This window comes from Gopherus flavomarginatus, chromosome 4 (genome assembly GCF_025201925.1).
Source record: "Gopherus flavomarginatus isolate rGopFla2 chromosome 4, rGopFla2.mat.asm, whole genome shotgun sequence".
In the NCBI taxonomy this organism is placed as follows: Eukaryota; Metazoa; Chordata; order Testudines; family Testudinidae; genus Gopherus; species Gopherus flavomarginatus.
This window is the reverse complement of record NC_066620.1, coordinates 139,390,427-139,410,096: the sequence shown is the minus strand read 5'-3', so window position 1 is coordinate 139,410,096 and position 19,670 is coordinate 139,390,427. Positions and strand designations below refer to the sequence as shown.

General features: G+C 37.1%; 1 protein-coding gene across 3 annotated transcripts in view; it reads left to right on the top strand.

The window, feature by feature from the left end:
* GRIK2 (glutamate ionotropic receptor kainate type subunit 2) overlaps positions 1-19,670 on the top strand; it is a 595,148-nt gene that overhangs the window by 311,761 nt on the left and 263,717 nt on the right. For all 3 annotated transcript variants that reach the window (XM_050949241.1, XM_050949242.1, XM_050949239.1), the window contains 3 exons: positions 1,923-2,066; positions 3,606-3,713; positions 14,289-14,402. In XM_050949241.1, coding sequence (XP_050805198.1) covers positions 1,923-2,066; positions 3,606-3,713; positions 14,289-14,402 — 366 coding nt within the window. The remainder of the gene's footprint in view (positions 1-1,922; positions 2,067-3,605; positions 3,714-14,288; positions 14,403-19,670) is intronic.

Below are 19,670 nucleotides of genomic sequence, written 5' to 3'. Positions count from 1 at the left end.
GGAGCATGAGCTGTCATGGGTGAATACCCACTTCGTCAGATGCATGTCTTCACCCACGAAAGCTCGTGCTCCAAAATGTCTGTTAGCCTATAAGGTGCCACAGGATTCTTTGCTGCTTTTACAGATCCAGACTAACACGGCTACCCCTCTGATCTCTGACCATTGTTTCCGCTGTTCTGCTGGAGGTGGTAGTCTACATATTGTCCTCCTCCAGACATATTTGTTCATGGTTGGGGTGAGACCAATTGAATATGAAGAGGGCTTAGTTGTTGATTAGTTTAATCTATTTGTTGCAGTGGGTTGTCTGTCTCTTTCAATAACACTGTTCTTATTCCTGTTTTTGTAAAAATGGTGATGGTTACTATGGAAAGCATTCTGACTACTGATTGCTACAGGAGATGTGTGATTAGCATTTCCTTTCTTTGGTTCGGGGAATGTAGTTAGAAGATGGCCAGTGAAAATACATGCTTGTAAGAAGACCGTAGCACATACATTTGAAATCTGAGCCAGACTAATGTGTAGTACATTTTTTATGGTTTCCTTGAGAAAATATTGAATAGCTCCAACTTTAGCAAGATGCGGCCACCAGAATTTTAATTTATACAAAGCTGACTTACTATTTTACTCCAGCTTTTGTGAGCTATATTGGCTCCTTCTCAGATATCAATTTGGACTTAAAATATTTTAATGTGTTATTAGGTGGTGAACAATTTAGGATCTGTGTATTTTTTGTCCGAGTTGTAGTATCAGTACAAGCTTTGTTGCTGCTTGAATCATCTGAAGCCATTGTACTGACTATTTCAAAATTGGGATTTATTCCCATTTGAATTTTGAAATGTCACCTCAGGAGACCTATTTAAATCTAAACGTGGCTTATGGTCTATAAAGGCATAGCACTTTTGCATATTGTAAAATGCCCTGGGATGCATTTGCATGAAAGGCCGCTGTATAAACTCATTTTGTATTACATTGTATTGTATTGTGACAAGTGCAATAATCTCCAGGTTTCCTATCCATTAAAGAACTCATTTCACAGCTCACTAATTATGTGAATGAGAAGGGGAAATAGGTCCTTTTTCTCTAAGGTATGGTGAGCAGATGGCAGAGTTCATTTCCACCGGCTGAGTCTGAGGTCCTCTTTTCAGTTTTGGTGGCAACACTTGCCACTATTTATCAAACAAAATGAAAGAGACATATTGGTTTCTTTGCACAGTGTACTGTGTCGGTTGAGTGACTAGCTCAATACTGTTGTTAGCATGATGCTGGTTAGCATTTATTGGGCATAAAAAGGCTATTTATTTGGATGAACACAAGATAACAATTAAAATGAATATGAATTTTAATGTAAATCTGAATTGCCTCTCATTTAAGGGAAAAATTGGTCAAGTCAACCCTAGGGATTAAACTGAGTTCCTAAAAAGTGATTAGTGAATATGCTGAGCACCTTTGGGATTGTATCTTCTCTATAATTCTAAAATGGAAAAATATTTTTTTCACTGCCTGTGTATGTTCCTTCTTAGCTGAGGCCTTAGTAATCTTTCATTTTCCTCCTCACCCAAGAGAATAACTTGCTCATTGACTTATACATTCATAGTGTGATTTATATAGGCCCCTAAGGTACTTATTTTTTAATATTATAAACAAGTCATCTTAGTTGTCAGAGCTCTGCAGCGATCCCAGATAGTATGTAAATGGGCCCTTATATCTGGATTAAAAAAGAAAAGCTAAAATGAGGAGTTTGACATTTCTGATGTAGGAACTTGGTAACTATGTTTTTTTTGACAGTGCTGCACAGGCAGTCACACTGTTTTCTCCCTGCATTATAACAAACAGAAGGACAGATTTTTTCTTTCTCTCTTTTTTATTATCTGTCATGCGCTTTCAATTTTGTGTTCACTGCATTGATTTCATTCTAATTTCAGACGGACGCAGCTTTAATGTACGATGCAGTTCATGTGGTATCAGTGGCTGTCCAGCAGTTCCCACAGATGACTGTCAGTTCATTACAGTGTAATCGGCACAAACCATGGCGCTTTGGGACCCGCTTTATGAGTCTCATTAAAGAGGTATGTCTTTAATAAAATATGTTCTGGTTTCTTCTTACCCCTACCCACATCCCATCTTCCACCCACCCTTAGTCTACTTTAATTTTATTTTTTTTTCCAGCAGATGGGATTCTTTCTGCTTGTTGTGTGGGGGGAGACTTGCAGTCAAAGCCTCTTTTACATTTGAAAACTGTTCATATGGTTTTTTGTACAGGAACAATTTATAAATATAAAAAACACAAAAGGATGAAGGTATTGCACTGTAAATAGACAAAATGAAATGTTTTGTTGATCTTTCTTGGAACTTCTGTGGTGCTAAAATGATCATAGAGGTAAATATGTAATAAATAATTCTAAAAGCAAAATTCTAGACTATATTCCTTGGCCCACCAATTTCCCATGCAACCTTTACCTCTACCTATTCCACTTTAATCTGTTTGCGATTTATTCTGTACAGCTCTGGTAATGTAAAAATCTATAGGCTGGATTATTTTCTTCCATAAATGTCTTTAATTTATATGTTTTGCCTCAATGTAACTTCCCTTGGATTTTTATTTAAAATTTAATTAAAATTTAATTAAAATTTTATTTAAAATTTAATTTTATTTAAAATTTATTTAATTTAAGATGTTGAGGGTCAACACTGTACACTGTTCAAATACGTTGTCCCGTAAGTGCCTAGCTCTGAATTTTCCATTGTAAGTAGATACTGTAGTAAAGAGAAATACAGCAGTGCAGTACATTTCCATTTTTAACAGTGCCTACTTGCAAGATCGTAAATTGCTTTTCTGACATCTCCTCTTGAATGCTTTCACTATAATAGATAATATTGGGAGTGTAATATACTTCTTATTTTCAGTTATTAACAATGACTATGCTTGCAGAACCCATTAATGGCATCATTTGGCTCTACCATTTAAAAATTGTCATCTCTAAGTCATAAGAAAATAATATATTGTGCCTTCTAAAATCAAACGTTCATTTCTGATAGGTGCTGACTCAGGTCCCTCAAAGTCATAGGTGATGGAACTAGGGGTCCGCTTAAGTTGTTTCCATTATATATAGGGCTTACAGTTTATTTAAATGGCTTTTGGCACCACTATAAAATTTGTTCCAACACCCTATCAATGCCTGGTGTCTCAAAGAGATTTGAGGCTCAGCACCTCGCAGCATCAAGACCTTATTTGCAGAAAAGAAAAATGACAGAAATTAAACAAATCTAGTACATATAGTGGGGAAAATAAAAACGGTAATTATAAATGTTTGAGGAGAATTAATGGAAACAGTCTTTAATCACACTAAGTAAGACCACTTTTATTGGCTAAAATGGAAGGCTGTTAAAAAATTGTGTACAGAGGTTAAAGAAAGGTTGGTTTAATTAGGAAAAACCCTGAGAATCTCAGAAACGAATATGAAATTATTTTATCTTTAGATCAGCCACAAGGTGAATTATTTAAATGTAATGAATAATTCATGTTCCCATTTTGGTAGAAATTAATTGTTTGTTCTTTTTTTTTTTTTGGCTTCTTATTTATGGAAATTATTTTTCTTTTTCCATAGGCCCACTGGGAAGGCCTCACAGGCAGGATAACTTTCAACAAAACCAATGGCTTAAGGACAGATTTTGATTTAGATGTGATCAGCCTCAAGGAAGAAGGTCTTGAAAAGGTACTTGAGATGTTCATCCTATTTGCTTGGAGAATAATATGAAGTATTAAAAAATACTTTCCCTATATGAGAAAGCTATTTATACCATGTTACAACTGCATCATATTGAATATAGGCACATATTTGTGCTCTTAAGAAGGAGGTAGCCTTTAATAACCTTACCAAAAAAAACCCCAACCTCTTATGTTTATAATGGAAATAAAGAGCTAACTCACAATTAAGAAGTAAAGGTAAAGTATTACTTAGGACAACTTAAGCATTTTGTTTTGGGCAATGTGTTATACTAGAATTACGGGACTGTGTATTGCTTTCATTAACTAAGGTCTCGTTACCATTATAATTAAGAAACACTTGGGTTTTGCTCTGAATATTTGCATATACAGTTCATAGCCATAGAGAGATTACAGAATATCAATCACTAGACATAAATATGAATAATCAACATATAACCATAGAACAAGTACCAAAAATGATAGTGTAGCATTTTTAAGTATAACAAGTTAAATGCTTAGGACAAATTTGTAGGGTGCTCTAGAGAAAGTGAATAACAAGCATATATTTTACAAAAGAGGACGATGGAAACAGAGGGCTGGATACTGAGCTGAGTGTTTCTAGAAGTAGGACTGGGGGTTTCTAGAGATGGTTTGTTATCTTTTTAATGGGTTTTGTTAAGAAATTCTGAGGAGATGGGGTAATAATGTGGGGAGGAATCTGAATGTCTAGGTGAAATTTAAACAGCTTTCTGCTGTAAAACAAGAAAGCAAATGGAGAGTATAAGCACTAAACATACAGTCAACAGGGATTTACTCAACCCCGTCCAAAATTAAGGTTGATAGCAATACATTGAAAAAAATGCAGCACACCCATAATTTGGACCAGGCTTGAAATTTTACTCCCCGGTTTCATTCCCATTGATTTTAATAGTGCAGGAGTTGCAGCACAGATTTTCAAAACAGTTGCCTCAGCTCCCGTTTAGGCCCCTGAATGAAATGGCCAGATGTTTCAGAAGTGTCCAGAGCGCTGGACTAGTCATTGTTCTTGGGTGCTGAACAATTTTGAAAACCTGGCCACATATTTAGGTGGTTCAGTGGGAGCTGCTGGAGGATGAGCTCCACTGAAAATCTACTCCATAATGCATGACCTCCTTCAGCTGAGTCCAAAAGAGGGTTATCAAGTGTGGCTTAATTCAGCTACATAACAGAGAGGAAGATAAACTTACATTTCTCCTTCCAGCTTCAGCTTTCTTCAGATAGTTTGTGGCTATATAGTGCCTAACGACAGACACCCATGTCTGAAATTTTGACCTGATTTCTCTCCCAGTCCATGTCCAATGTAACCTGTGCAGAGGTTAACGAGGAAGAGGTTAACTTTCCCTTGAGCTAAGAGAGGCATCGCGGATGCTCGCTCTGAATACAGTACAGGAATTTATAGTGGAGTAAATCTGGGTCTGCTGCGAGGAATTACATAATTCTTTAGTCCACTATGGGCCAAAGTTTGGGAGCTGTGGGAACTTGGGATTTAGTCTGACTGAAAGATGAAGACTGTCTTGGAAAATGTGTGGAGCAGAGAAGAGAACCAGGAGAGGGGATGTAGAGATGAGTACTCACCAGCTCTGATAATCAGACCTCTTATTTAAGTGTCTACACCTTATGAATATAGGTGTCTAGTTATAGGAAAACACATTTGAAAACTTCCTCTTAGATCTGAAAGTGACTTCAGATGAAGGGATCAGGTTGTCATAATACAACTGTAGCATGGATCATAGACTCAGTAAATACAGCATAAACAATTAAAGCACATTGTAAATCAGGAGTCCATCAAGTATCAAAATAGAGAACTTTTTAATTTTAACGTTCAGAACTTTAATAGCAACAATCATATGAAACAATCACCCCCTTCTGAAATCCACCTTCAAGGTCAAGAAGGCATCTGGCAAAAACTTACTCAGATATAAACGTCACAAAATCCTCACCTAGGCTGAGTGTCTAGCGTGGATCAAAAGTCTTAGTCCAACTGGGCTCTTAAACTGGAATGCTTCCAGGCTGGAATGAACTCAGGGGGCTGTAGACTAGTTTTATAGTCTCTTGGTCGCCATTTACTGGTTTTAGTTAATCAGTGCTCTCCACTCAATCTCCCTCTCTTTTTTTCTTTATATATGTATCTGTTATGTACATATTTCCTTTCCTATTAAACCATTTCCCCACCTTACAACTTCCAATCAGGAAGATGTAAGGGGCCAAAAGCAACAAACCACCTAAAATAAAAACAAACCAACTAATATTGAGTAGTTTTCCACTCTTCAATAGGGAGCTGCTGTTCTTGCAATACTAAATTCTTAACAGCAGGTGGTGCAATATAAAGTTATAAATTGCATTTACAAGACCCTCATACGACTGAAGATAGAGTCCAGAGGTCTGCAGTAAACACTGTGGCTTCCCTTCGCTTCAGAGAAAGCTTTGCTAAATATTGTCCCAAGGTACGAATGCCCAAATCTTACTTCTACTAAACTGTCAATTTTGCAATATGCAACAGGATTCCCATTTCCTTTTTCCATAAAGTTTTGTGTATAACTGAATAAAGGAGTTTAGTTTAAATAATATTCATTGTTATATTACTCCTATCCCAAATCCATTATTAAAGGCTTCTTATTATCCTAGTGGCAAAGGTACAGCCACAGAGCCTCAAACTGGTTATTTCTCAAGAGTGTTTAAGAATGAAGATTTTATAGCAGGGAATCTTCTTGATTCAGAAAGAGAGCAAGTTGTATTAGCAGTAACTGTGATATGACCACCAAAGAAACAGAGACAGTCAATTGCAGAAAATGTTACGTTTTCTGTAGGAATGCCAAGTGGGATACTATGCTTGAAGTGCAAGCTGACTTCCATTCTGGAAGAAAAAGTGAAGGGTCTGAAGCAGCAGGAGAAGCTGAATCAGTTCACAAAGGGAGGTACTGTTATGAGAGACCCAGCCACTTGAAACCAAGAATGGGATGGATATGGTGAAGTATGAAGGTAGACAGACAACAAGAAAGAAGAGAAGGGAAACAATATAGAGCTGTTCAAAGTAATCACCGGCTACAAACCCTCTGGCCTTCATAAATTAGGGAATAAATAGACTAAAAGGAGACTGAGGACAGTCAGTCTCCTGAGTAATGATTGAAAGGGAGCCACCAGAAACAAGAGTCATGAGTCAACCTGGTAAATGGTTGTTCTGAAAATATGGTCCAGGCCATCGACAACTCAAATAGTCATTTTTTAATATGCTGGATCCTTGGAGTCAGAAGAAGGAATATGACAAGATGGGAAAAAGAGAACCTAAATAATGGAAATGAATATCCACTTATTGCAGTCCACATGAGAGTAAATGAGAAAAGTGGGGCTAATAGTTCTATAGAATCAAGAATGACTTAGAGACATGGAAATAGAATTGATGATGGCAGCAATACAGCTGAGCATCTCAGAGAGTCTTCCCGTGCTGCATACGAGTGTGAAGAAGGGAGAAAACTGATTCTGGAGATTAGTCAATGAGTACTAGCTAATGGAACAAAGAAGGAGCTTGTTTTTATGGAACATTACAAGGCTTTCTTTGATGTGAGGGGACTTTCTGCAATAGATCTCCATTTCATCAGAAGAATTAAGAAGCATATGGATTTAAAACTGAGCTTTCTACGTAGATTTTTTAAGCTAGGTTGGTGGGTATATGATTTCAATGTGAAAATGAGGAAGGATGGAAATGATCTACAGACACATATATAACAACAGATATAAGGATTTATGTACTATATAAGGAATATGGGAAATAAATAAGAACTGGAAGTGATACAATTATCAAAACTAGGTATTATTATTGATGGGTCCTTGAGGAAGAGGTGAAGTAGCACTTTGGGCCTGATCCTGAGAGGTGCTGAGCACTCTCCGTTTTGATTGATATGAGGGAGTTGAGAATGATCAGACCCCATAATGTGTTTCAGAAGCATTCACAAAACCAGTGTGATGCAATTTAATAATGAATAACAGGGAAATACTAGAGTGTGGATACAGGAAATAAAAATCAAGGAGCTACAGCAAGCATCTGGTACAGACACCGAGCACCAGTGGAGTATAAGAACAATAAGCAGCATAAATCATAAATCTTGCCAGACAAGCTTGATTGCTTTTTTGATAGAAATACAAAATTAGCAGATGAAAGGAACACAGTGGATGTAATATATTTGGATTTCAGTAAAGTATTTGATACTGTATTTTGCAATCTTATTTGAAAAATTAATGCAAATTGGCTTGGATAGAAACAGTGTCATGTGGATTGAAAATTATCTGAAATACCATCAACAACAGGTGTTGATAAATGGCAACATATTGAACTACAGGAAGTGTCTATTGTCTTCCATAGCGATCTGTGTTATGTCTGGCCTTATTAAACATAATTTTAGATCTGGAAGAGAGGGAGCAAAAAGTTAGTAATACCTTTCTATATGGTTTATTGTGACCTCTCTGAAATGTTGCATTCATTTTGTGTAATTACCAAAATATATTGACAAACTGCAGGAAGAACAACAAAAATAATCAGGGGTGGAGGAATTGGCTTTTAAATATTTTATTTTAGCTAAATAGTGACTGAGAACAACATATTGGTTTATAAGCATTTGAGTACACACAGCAAAGGTGGGGAAGTGAGTAGAACCATGAAATTAACAAACTGGAAAATTATGGCTATATATTGTGGTAAACTTTCTCACAGTTAGGTGGCTCAATCAGCAGAACAGCCTTCAAAGAGAAGTGGTGGGACTCATAAAACTGTACTGAATAAAAACCTTAGAGACAGTGCAGTAAGGAATGATCCTGCATCAGAATGAGCATGCCCAAGGGCTTGTCTGTATGGGGACATCCATGAAAATTAATCTGAATTAAGTAAAGGTGTGAATTTGAAGTGGGTTAGTTAAACCACATTAAATCTCTGTTGTTCAGAAATAAAATGATCCTAATTTGGTTTAGTTTAATTAATTTTCAAAGTAATTAAACTGAAGTAACACACTTTAGTTCTGCATAATACATTTGTGTGTTCACACACAAATGTATTATGGTTTAACAAATCCACTTGCAATTCACGCCTGAAATTAATTCAGATTAATTTTCCTGGCTGCACTCATTTTTGAAAATATTGGCCTTACAGAATAACAGGCCTGTAAGCAATAAAACGCCATGAATATACAAATAGCAAGTAATGCCAGACAAACCTGATTTTTTAAAATAATACATGCAAATGAAGAATTAGAGTTCAGTAAACAATGTATAGCAGAATTCCCTTAGTGAATTTGGACATAGTGAAACCTAAGTTAAGTACAGTGACGATCCCAAATTGCTGCAATCCATTATAAAAAGCAAATTATCACTCTGATTATAGTGAAGCATTACTTATAGTAAGGCTGTTCTGCGGGGGGAAATTACTGGTACTTTACTTAAATTGGTCTGCCCTATATCTGGACTTTAATACAGCCTTTGATACATTGTGTCATGAAATATTACTAGTTTTGAAACTAGAATAAAATTGCTTTGGACAAGAACACTATCAAATGGACTAAAAATTGGCTGAAGGACATGAATATATGGTATGAATTGAGCTGAAAAATATTGTCCAGTATTACACTGCAAATTTAGATATATTTAATATTTTCGTTAATGACCTGGAAGGAAGAGTGCGTGGCACATCACTTAAATTAACAAATATGAAAGTGGGAGGTGTATTACTATACAAATGCCAGAGAGGACAAACAATGAACAAAAAGATTTGGAGAGATCAGAAATATGTAAAATAATAAAATGAGTTAAATATTTTTTGAGGAAAATGGAATATGGAACTTAGGGATTAAATGGGAAGGATTTAAATGGGAAATAGTAATACCAAAAAGACAGTAGCTTAGATCTTGAAGTAATAAGCACTATAGAAATGTCTGATAACTTAGGGTAGTAAACTATATAGGAGCTTGTCATATATTGGAGTAGGGGGGGAAGCCAATGTGATTTTGGCTGCACACTTGAAAGATTTGCATCAAAGACCCTAAAGATGGTGATCCCTCTTATTGCAACAGTAAAGGTGCCACATCTAGAACAGTACATGCATGTTTGGGCACCTCACAGTCAGAAAAAAATGTCAACATTTTGAGGGTAATTCTGAAAATAACAGTGAAAACATTTGGTTAGTTATAAACATATTTTATCTACATTCTAAGTAGACAATAAATTGCATATAATCTATATTATGAAATATCTGTGGGTAAAGTCTCATTTGACTGACATACAGTAAACTCCTCTGTAGTCTAGACATGAACTCAGCCAAGCTCAGTTTCAAGATGAGTACAATACATGTCTTACGGAGTCTGAGGATTTGTATTAAATCAAATTGTTCCTGGCAAATATGGTAGCTTTGAAGGGAATATGAGAGTGCTCAAGAGGAGGCTAAACACTTGATTTCTTACATTTCCACAGAAAGCAGAATAGAATTTTTTCACACATAACTTTTGCTAGATTGTTATTGACATGACTAAAAGCAGATCTTTGCAACGTGATATGTGGTAAAAGAAAAAGACCACTTTCAACATTTTGCAGCAGATTTGTTGAGGCTGTTCAGAAGAACTAAGCTAAATCACTGCATTTTTCCAGATACCTTATATTAGATTACTGTAGTAACTCTGAGCCCTCCTTTGCACAGTGATATTATTCTCCAGACCTGCAACTAACTGCTCATTTGTGAATTCTAGTACTGTTTGCATTAGTCTTACAAGTTTTTTTCTGGCACAAATAATTGTGCAAATTCAAACGTATTTTGTTCATGTTTGAAATTCTTTCCATGAACATTTGTGGGAGTAAACTCAGGTACTCTGATCTTTGTGGAAAAAGTGCATACAAGATGTTTGAGCACAAATGAAGCTAATTCATTTTAAAATGCAAGTGGATATTTCCAGACCATATCTTTTGGTATTTGCTGAAGTCTATTTTTTGGATAACACATTGAATATTTTTAGGAGACTTCTGATCATCTTTCAGTTTTTTATTATGTTTATATTGAGCCTGTGTCAGATAAATGTCATGAAAACCCTATTTAATATTGTAGTGAAAGGATCTATTTGATTGATTGACCCTGTGGAACTGTGTATATACCTGCCTACAAATGACTGATTTCTCTTAGGCATAAGACATACATTTCTGTTAGTAGAGATTAATTACATAACAAGTAACGCCCTACTTGAATTGCGGGATGATTGTCAAAAAAATTGCAGCGGAGTTGTGGACAAGCCATGGGAAATTATGGAAAAGAAATAATTGCAGTAATAAAGTCTCTCATTCCTTTTCCCTGATTTTCTGGTGTCTGCCTGGGGCCTGAGGCTAAGAGCAGGAACACAAGGCTCAGAGCAGGGGCTTCCATTGTCACCTGCCCGAGGCTCCCACTGTCAGCCCCGCACACAGCAGGGCTCCCGCTGTCAAAATTGCAATGGTAGCCTAATATTGTGGAATCTGCAATCTCTGCAATATGACAAGCCAGATAGGTCCTTAATAATAATATAATTCTGGGAGTTCTATGACTGTCTTATTTGTGATTCAATGACTATTTCTCCATTTCCTGTTCCTTGTCCCCTTCTGTTATGTTTGGTTCATATGTCTCAGTACCTGTAGCAACACCCCAAGACCTTTTTAACATTGTTGACTGCCTTTCTGTTGGAGAACAATGTGAAAGTCATTGCTGAATGTTGATCTCCAAGTAATCCAAAAGCCTGTTTTGTTATAAATATGTATCCTGTAGGAACTACAAATGTATGTTTTCTTTGGCTGCAACTAGAACTTGAGAGTTTAGGGCCTGTTTATGCACCTTTATTCACATGAGCTTCGTACTCACAAGTGATGTCATGAGCTATTCACATAAGGCTACTTATGTGAATAAGGATTTGAAGATTATATTGTCCCTCCACCATTGTCTTAGATCTGATGATAACGTTTTGCTCATAACTGCAATTGCTATGTAAATGTCCCTTTAAACATGTACCTTATAATACTCAACATGTTTAGATTGCCATAGAGAGGCTGGATTGCAAATATACATAATAAATTAGCTTGGTTTGATTCTACTACATTTTTTGCCTCAAGGGAATTATTTGTTTTCCAGTTTTCACTGAACATACGTTACTAAATCTATTCAGTTCTTAAGACTGCTTGAGAATTAAAACACTGCAACAGATTTGGTGCCAAGGTTAATCTTCAACTTTTACTTTCATTCATGGAGAAATAGCTTTTAGTAGAATGTTGATATGTTGCATTACTTGTAAACAATAGCAGTGTCTGCCATATCTATGGTGGTTGTTGAAGCTTTGTTCACCCAAAGAGATAATGTGTAAGGTGGCACACCTATGACAGTCTGGCCTTCTCTTTCCTTCAGTTTTTACAATTCTTTATTCACAATTTTCAAAAAAGATAAACAGAATGCTGTAACATGCAACTATAAGTATATCTATTTAGAGAAAACAGTAGGATTTTTATTTTTCACACAGAGAAATTTTCCTTTAAACGATAGAACCACTTATGAGACTAGCTAGGTTTGGTTAAGGAAAACCAAAATTCTAATGCGGTAATCCTCAGCGACTCGCAAATGTGGTTAGATTAACCAAAGCACATGTTATGTTGAAAGATGTAGTGGAAGAAATTACTTTAATTGACTACGGGTATCAGAATTTTTAGGCAGGCTTAATAAAATAAAATAAAATAAAATATATGGTTTCCTGAATTTAAGATTTGAATTGGATAATGTGTATATATATGGGATTCCCATAAGGGTCTCCTTAGATATCTACATCTGCATTATTCATAGACCGCTTTCCTGAGATGAGGCTATAATTGCTGAATATGCTGGAAAGATAGTGACGATTAACCCAACCCAATCCTACCCAACTCACTGTTGTACAGGAACAGCATTGACAAACCCAGGTCACCCCTAATCTCAGCCTCCTCTTCCCCAGCTCCCACCTTATCTCTCCCCTTGTTGCCAGTTCTCTTCTACAAGTGACCTATCACAGCTTTGCCCAACATCTCTGCACTTTGCCAGTCATGTCATGAGTGGCTGAGTGATGGAGGCAGCAGCAGAAGGAGGCAGGGAACTGTTCCTTCCTTTCCTTCCCTTCCCTGTCTGGGCTCTTGTTGGTTCCTAATGACTCGAGGATTTTACTGCTTTCTTAGCCAGTGAGTTGTGCATTTCTGATTGCCCCCTTGCCCCGATTTCCAGGTTGCGTTTGACTGACTGGGCAGCACTGCTTTAGAGCCCTGTGGTCTGGAAGACTGGAAATGTAGTAATAGTTACTCCTTCCAAGGGATACTCGCATGTAAAAACTGAAACATGTTAGTACGTAAGGTTATTCAAGTTCCTTACTTACTCTGATTTAAAGACTCTCCACCTTATTTTCCAGAGTCGTGAGCGGCGGGGAAGAGAGCTCACATCAGTATATGATATATAGGTTAAAGTCCTTCCTGAACAAAAACTGACCTGAGTGTCACTACTCTGTGTGTGTGTGTGTGTGTGTGTGTGTGTGTGTGTGTGTGTGTGTGTGGTGTACAGTGACCCCCGTGTGTGTGTGTGTGTCAGCAACCCCTGCTGGAGTGAGGAAAGGGAAAACAAATACTGCTTTCTGAGGGTCTCCCCCACCCCAGAGAAAGGGAAAGCGAGAAGCTCAGGGGTGGAAACAGCATGGGAAGTGGAAGGGGAGGGATGGGAGTGTGATTGGGGTCCCCAACAGCTGAGTTGTGGCACCAGGCCCTTCAGGCCTGACTGCCCTAATTTTGTCAGTGTTCTGATTAGGGATTGTACACCATAATGAACTAAAATAAGACAAAGGAACCAAAATAGTCTTACACCTAAAGAAAAGTGCTTAGGTATGGATTTACCTCTTGGTTATTCAAATTTTACACTCATGTAACTGTTGCTTTCAGTGGAGTTATACAGGCGAAACACTGGAGTAATGCCACCATATAAGACACAACTTGAACTCCTTACTTAGGCAAAACTGCTATTGATTGTTTCTGGGATAAGGACGTCAAGGCCCTACATGTCAGAAGATATGTACAGAATCTTATCAGAAAATCAATCATACTATTCCACTTAATAAAATTTGATTCTTCCCCATTATATTTTCTCCAAAATATCTTTTTCTGCCCTTATGCTAACTATGATGAGAAGGGATAAATCCATTCACAGAAGAGATACTGTATGCTCTGCAAATGAATTTCCCCTCAGCTATCAAGTTATCATCAGAGGTGGTTTATCTCGGAGAATGAAAGTTTAAATAGGAAATTAAGCACTCAGAGTGACTTTTGAAATTCTTTGCATCATTTTGCCCTTAATGTCACACTTCACCAGACACACTCTGAAGTGCAGTGAATCATACTTTAAACAAGCAAACTTTAATATAATGACAGCAGATAATGCAGTAGAGGTGAATAATAAGTGTTAGCAGTCTTAACTTCTCCTTTACCGTATTCTCTGCTAGGTGCCTAATAGAACCGATGGACAATTTATAAAGTGCATATGCTGTTTTTATAGATTGGAACTTGGGATCCAGCAAGTGGCCTTAACATGACAGAGAATCAGAAAGGAAAACCAGCAAACATCACAGACTCCCTATCCAATCGTTCTTTAATTGTTACTACCATCTTGGTAAGTAATTATATTTGCATTCCTTTTCTGGAAATATGGATGTACATGAAAGTGGATAGAAAAGGCTGTACTAATTACATTGGTAATGAACAGTATGTCATGTATTTTACAGTTATTTATCAATTACTGTGTAATGAATGAGCTACAGTGTTAATTTAGTCACGGATTTTTATTCTTGTCTAAGTTGATGTAAATTTACTCTCACTTCAGTGCTATCTCATTTAATAACTTAGGTTTGCTTATTATTGGCTAAAAAAGTATCTGGACAAAACAAATTAATCTAGACACTTTTAAAGTCATATTTAGAAAAAAAAATGTATTGATTCAAATGAACTTGAAAGATAATTAGACCACTGACTCAAATTCAGAACATTGCCACTACTTTTATCAGCCAGATAATGCTGTAAGGTTTTATTGTTACAAACAGTAGCGTTTTCAGTCTTTTTCATTGCAATTATCATGAAAATTTTAAGTTAGCCTCCTTTTTAATCATATGAAAGGATTTTTATTCTTAGCAATTTTCTTAAATTAAATGAACAATTTTCCTCAAAGTTATTTTCATCTTCATTACTAAATTAATACCAGTGAGCCAGCTATTTTAACTTTCTTGTATGTATATTTTTAATGATAACACAAGTTAATATTCAATAATATCTGTACTATTATTTTAAACCAGTAATTTTAATTTTAACCCAAAAGTGTTTATGCTACTTGACTCCCATCATTCTGCAGTTACAGGTATCAGAATGCAACATACTATTTCTTTTATTGGATTAACTTCTGTTGGTGAAAAAGCCTCACAGAACTCTTCTTCAATTCTGGGAAATGGTACTCACAGAGAATCACAGCTAAATGCAAAGTGGAAAAGATTGTTTAGCATAAGTAGTTAGCAGAGTTATTCCTGCTTCTGATGATTTGCTGGCAGCGGCTGTGGGGTGTTTGAAGACCAGAAGTGGGAGTTCATTGCTTTCACTTCTGGGCTTCAAATAACCCACCCAACCTCTCCAAGTTCATCATCAGAAGCCAGCTCCCCACAGGCCAGGACATACCATCTCAAAACGTTACCAGATCCTGCCAGAACAGATGATAATGTGTAATATATTTGATGATATAAGACAAAAACATCTTATTATCTGAGGATGAACACTTTTCCCAAAGCAGTCACTCCTATCTAATCTATCAGTTCTCAGCCTTGTAGGAAACTTGCACAACACTTTCAAAAGATGAGCCTGAGAGCTTAAATTCATAATTCTGCTAGACACTAAAAATCATGGACTGAACAGAGACATTGAGTTTATGGCTTATTAAACCAATCTGAAACCCACTAATCCCATTTTTTTATGACTGCAGGGGTATTAATGGGCCACTCCACTTGGAATGTGTACTAACTACTTATGCTAAACAGTCTGTTCCACTTGGCTTTTAGCTGCGACACTGGGAGCATCTTTTTCAGACCTGAAGAAGAGCTTTGTGTGGCTTGAAAGCTTGTCTCTCTTACCAACAGAAATTGGTCCAATAAAAGATATTAGTTTATTACCTCACCTACATTGTCTAATATTTTGGGCCCAACATGGCTGCAACTATATTGCATGCACACTATTCCTCTAATTCTGCAGTCCAATGAGAAGGATGATTCTGTGCCTGTATCTGAACTAACATTCAGACACTGCTGGCAACTTAGGTTTATTTTAAAATTTCAAACTGGATTTTTATAGGTTAATAGAATTTTAAAGCCAAAAGGGACCATTGTGCTCATCTAGTCTGGCCACTTTGCATAACACAAGCCATAGAAGTTTACCTAATAATTTTTGAATCTCGCTCAAAAACCTGTTTGAACTACAGCATATGTATTAGAAAAATATCCATTCTTGATGTAAAGACTCCAGGTGCTGGGGACTCAACCAACATGCCTTGGGAACCTGTTCCAATGGTTAAATATTCTTAGTTAAAATATGCAATTTATTTCCAATTTGAATATAGCTAACTTCAACCTTCAGCCATTAGATATTTTTAGACAGAGGTTGGCAACCTCTGGCATGTGGCTCACCAGGGTAAGCACCCTGGCGGGTCAGGCCAGTTTGTTTACCTGCCAGGGAAGTGCTGCGGGCCAAGGGATGTGCTGGCCGCAGCTTCCCGCTGCCCTCGTTGTCCTGGGACAGTGATCTGTGGCCAGTGGGAGCCGCGATTGGATGAACCTGCCAACCTGGCAGGTAAACAAACTGGCCCAGCCCGCCAGGGTGCTTACCATGGCGAGCTGTGTGCCAGAGGTTGCCAACCCCTGTTTTATAACTTTGGCTGCTATATTTTAAAGAACCTGCAATATCATCATCTTCCTATATAAGTAATTACAGACCATGATCACATCATCTCTTATGTTCCGTCTTCATAAGCTTTAGACTGAACTCTTTAGTCTCTTATTGTAAGATGTGTTTTCTAGAATCATTCTTTCACTTCTTCTCTAAGCCCTCTCCAAGTTTTCAACATTCTTTTTTTAAAAACATGCACTCCAAAAATGGATGCAGTATTCCAATAATGGTCTCACTAATGGCATATACTAAGGTAATAATGCTCTCCTCCCTGCTCACCCCCAACACTTTGTTTACATCAATTTTAGCTTTTTTTTGCCACCGTGTCACACTGGGAACTTGTGTTCAACTGGCTATCAACAATGTTTCCAAAATCCTTCCCAAAGTTTCTGTTTTCCAGAAAATATAATACCCAGTTCAATTAGTATGGCCAACATTCTTTGTTCTTAGATGTATGTCCATGCATTTGGCAGTGTTAAAAGTCGTGTTGTTTGATTGCATCCATTGTACCAAGCAATCCAGATTGCTCTGTATCAGTGACCTGGCCTCTTCATTATTCACTACCCAACCAATCTTTGAATCACCTGCCAACTTCATCAAAAATTATTTTATATTTTCTTCCAGATCAGTGATAACTATATTGGTCCAAGAACTAAAGCTGCAGGATCCCATTAGAAACATTCCCTCTAACTGGGAATTCTCCATTAACAATTATATTTTGAGAGCTATTGGTTAGCAAGAACATACGAATGGCCATACTGGGTCAGACCAAAGGTACATCCAGCCCAGTATCCTGTCTACCGACAGTGGCCAATGCCAGGTGCCGCAGAGGGAGTGAACCTAACAGGTAATGATCAAGTTGAACCTAACAGGTAATGATCTCTCCTGCCATCCATTTCCACCCTCTGACAAACAGAGACTGAGGACACCATTCCTTACCCATCCTGGCTAATAGCCATTTATGGACTTAACCTTTATGAATTTATCTAGTTCTCTTTTAAACCCTGTTATAATCCCAACCTTCACAACCTCCTCAGGCAAGGAATTCCACAGGTTGACTATGTGCTGTGTGAAGAAGAACTTCCTTTTATTTGTTTTAAACCTGCTGCCCATTAATTTCATTTGGTGGCCCCTAGTTCTTATATTATAGAACAAGTAAATAAATAACTTTTGCTTATTCGCTTTCTTCACACCATTCATGATTTTCTGTACCTCTGTCATATCCCCCCTTAGTCTCCTCTTTTCCAAGATGAAAAGTCCTAGCCTCTTTAATCTCTCCTTATATGGAACCCATTCCAAACCCCTAATGATTTTAGTTGCCCTTCTCTGAACCTTTTCCAGTGCCAGTATATCTTTTTTTGAGAGAGGAGACCATACCTGTATGCAATATTCAAGATGTGGGTGTACCATGGATTTATATAAGGGCAATAAGATATTCTCTGTCTTATTCTCTATCCCTTTTTTAATGATTCCTAACGTCCTGTTTGCTTTTTTGACTGCTGCTTTACACTGCGTGGACATCTTCAGAGAACTATCTGATGACTCCAAGATCTCTTTCCTGATTAGTTGTAGCTAAATTAGTCCCCATCATATTGTATGTATAGTTGGGGTAATTTTTTCCAATGTGCATTACTTTACATTTATCCACATTAAATTTCATTTGCCATTTTGTTGCCCAATCACTTAGTTTTCTGAGCTCTTTTTGAAGTTCTTCACAGTCTGCTTTGGTCTTAACTATCTTGAGCAGTTTAGTATCATCTGCAAACTTTGCCACCTCACTGTTTACCCCTTTCTCTAGGTCATTTATGAATAAATTGAATAGGATTGGTCCTAGGATTGACCCTTGGGGAACACCACTAGTTACCCCTCTCCATTCTGAGAATTTACCATTTATTCCTACCCTTCATTCCCTGTCTTTTAACCAGTTTTCAATCCATTAAAGGATCTTCCCTCTTATCCCATGACAACTTAATTTACATAAGAGCCTTTGGTGAGGTACCTTGTCAAAGGCTTTCTGGAAACCTAAGTACACTATGTCCACTGGATCCCCCTTATCCACATGTTTGTTGACCCCCTTCAAAGAACTCTAATAGATTAGTAAGACATGATTTTCCTTTACAGAAACCATGTTGACTTTTGCCCAACAATTTATGTTCATATATGTGTCTGACAATTTTATTCTTCACTATTGTTTCAACTAATTTGCCTGGTACCGATGTTAGACTTACCGATCTGTAGTTGCCGGGATCACCTCCAGAGCCCTTTTTAAATATTGGCGTTACATTAGCTATCTTCCAGTCATTGGATACAGAAGCTGATTTAAAGGACAGGTTACAAACCATAAGTAATAGTTCTGCAACTTCACATTTGAGTTCTTTCAGAACTCTTAGGTGAATGCCATCTGGTCCCGGTGACTTGTTACTGTTAAGTTTATCAATTAATTCCCAAACCTCCTCAAGTGACATTTCAATCTTGACAATTCCTCAGATTTGTCACCTACAAAAGTCAGCTCAGGTTTGGGAATCTCCCTAACATCCTCAGCTGTTAAGACTGAAGCAAAGAATCAATTTAGTTTCTCCGCAATGACTTTAAGCGCTCCTTTTGTATCTCGATCGTCCAGGGTCCCCACTGGTTGTTTAGCAGGCTTTCTGCTTCTGATGTACTTAAAAATATTTTGTTATTACCTTTTGACTTTTGGCTAGCTGTTCTTCAAACTCCTTTTTGGCTTTTCTTATTACATTTTTACACTTAATTTGGCAGTGTTTATGCTCCTTTCTATTTACCTCACTAGGATTTGACTTCCACTTTTTAAAAGATGCCTTTTTATCTCTCACTGCTTCTTTTACATGGTTATTAAGCTATGGTGGCTCCTTTTTAGTTCTTTTACTGTGTTTTTTAATTTGGGGTGTACATTTAAGTTGGGCCTTCATTATAGTGTCTTTGAAAAGTGTCCATGCAGCTT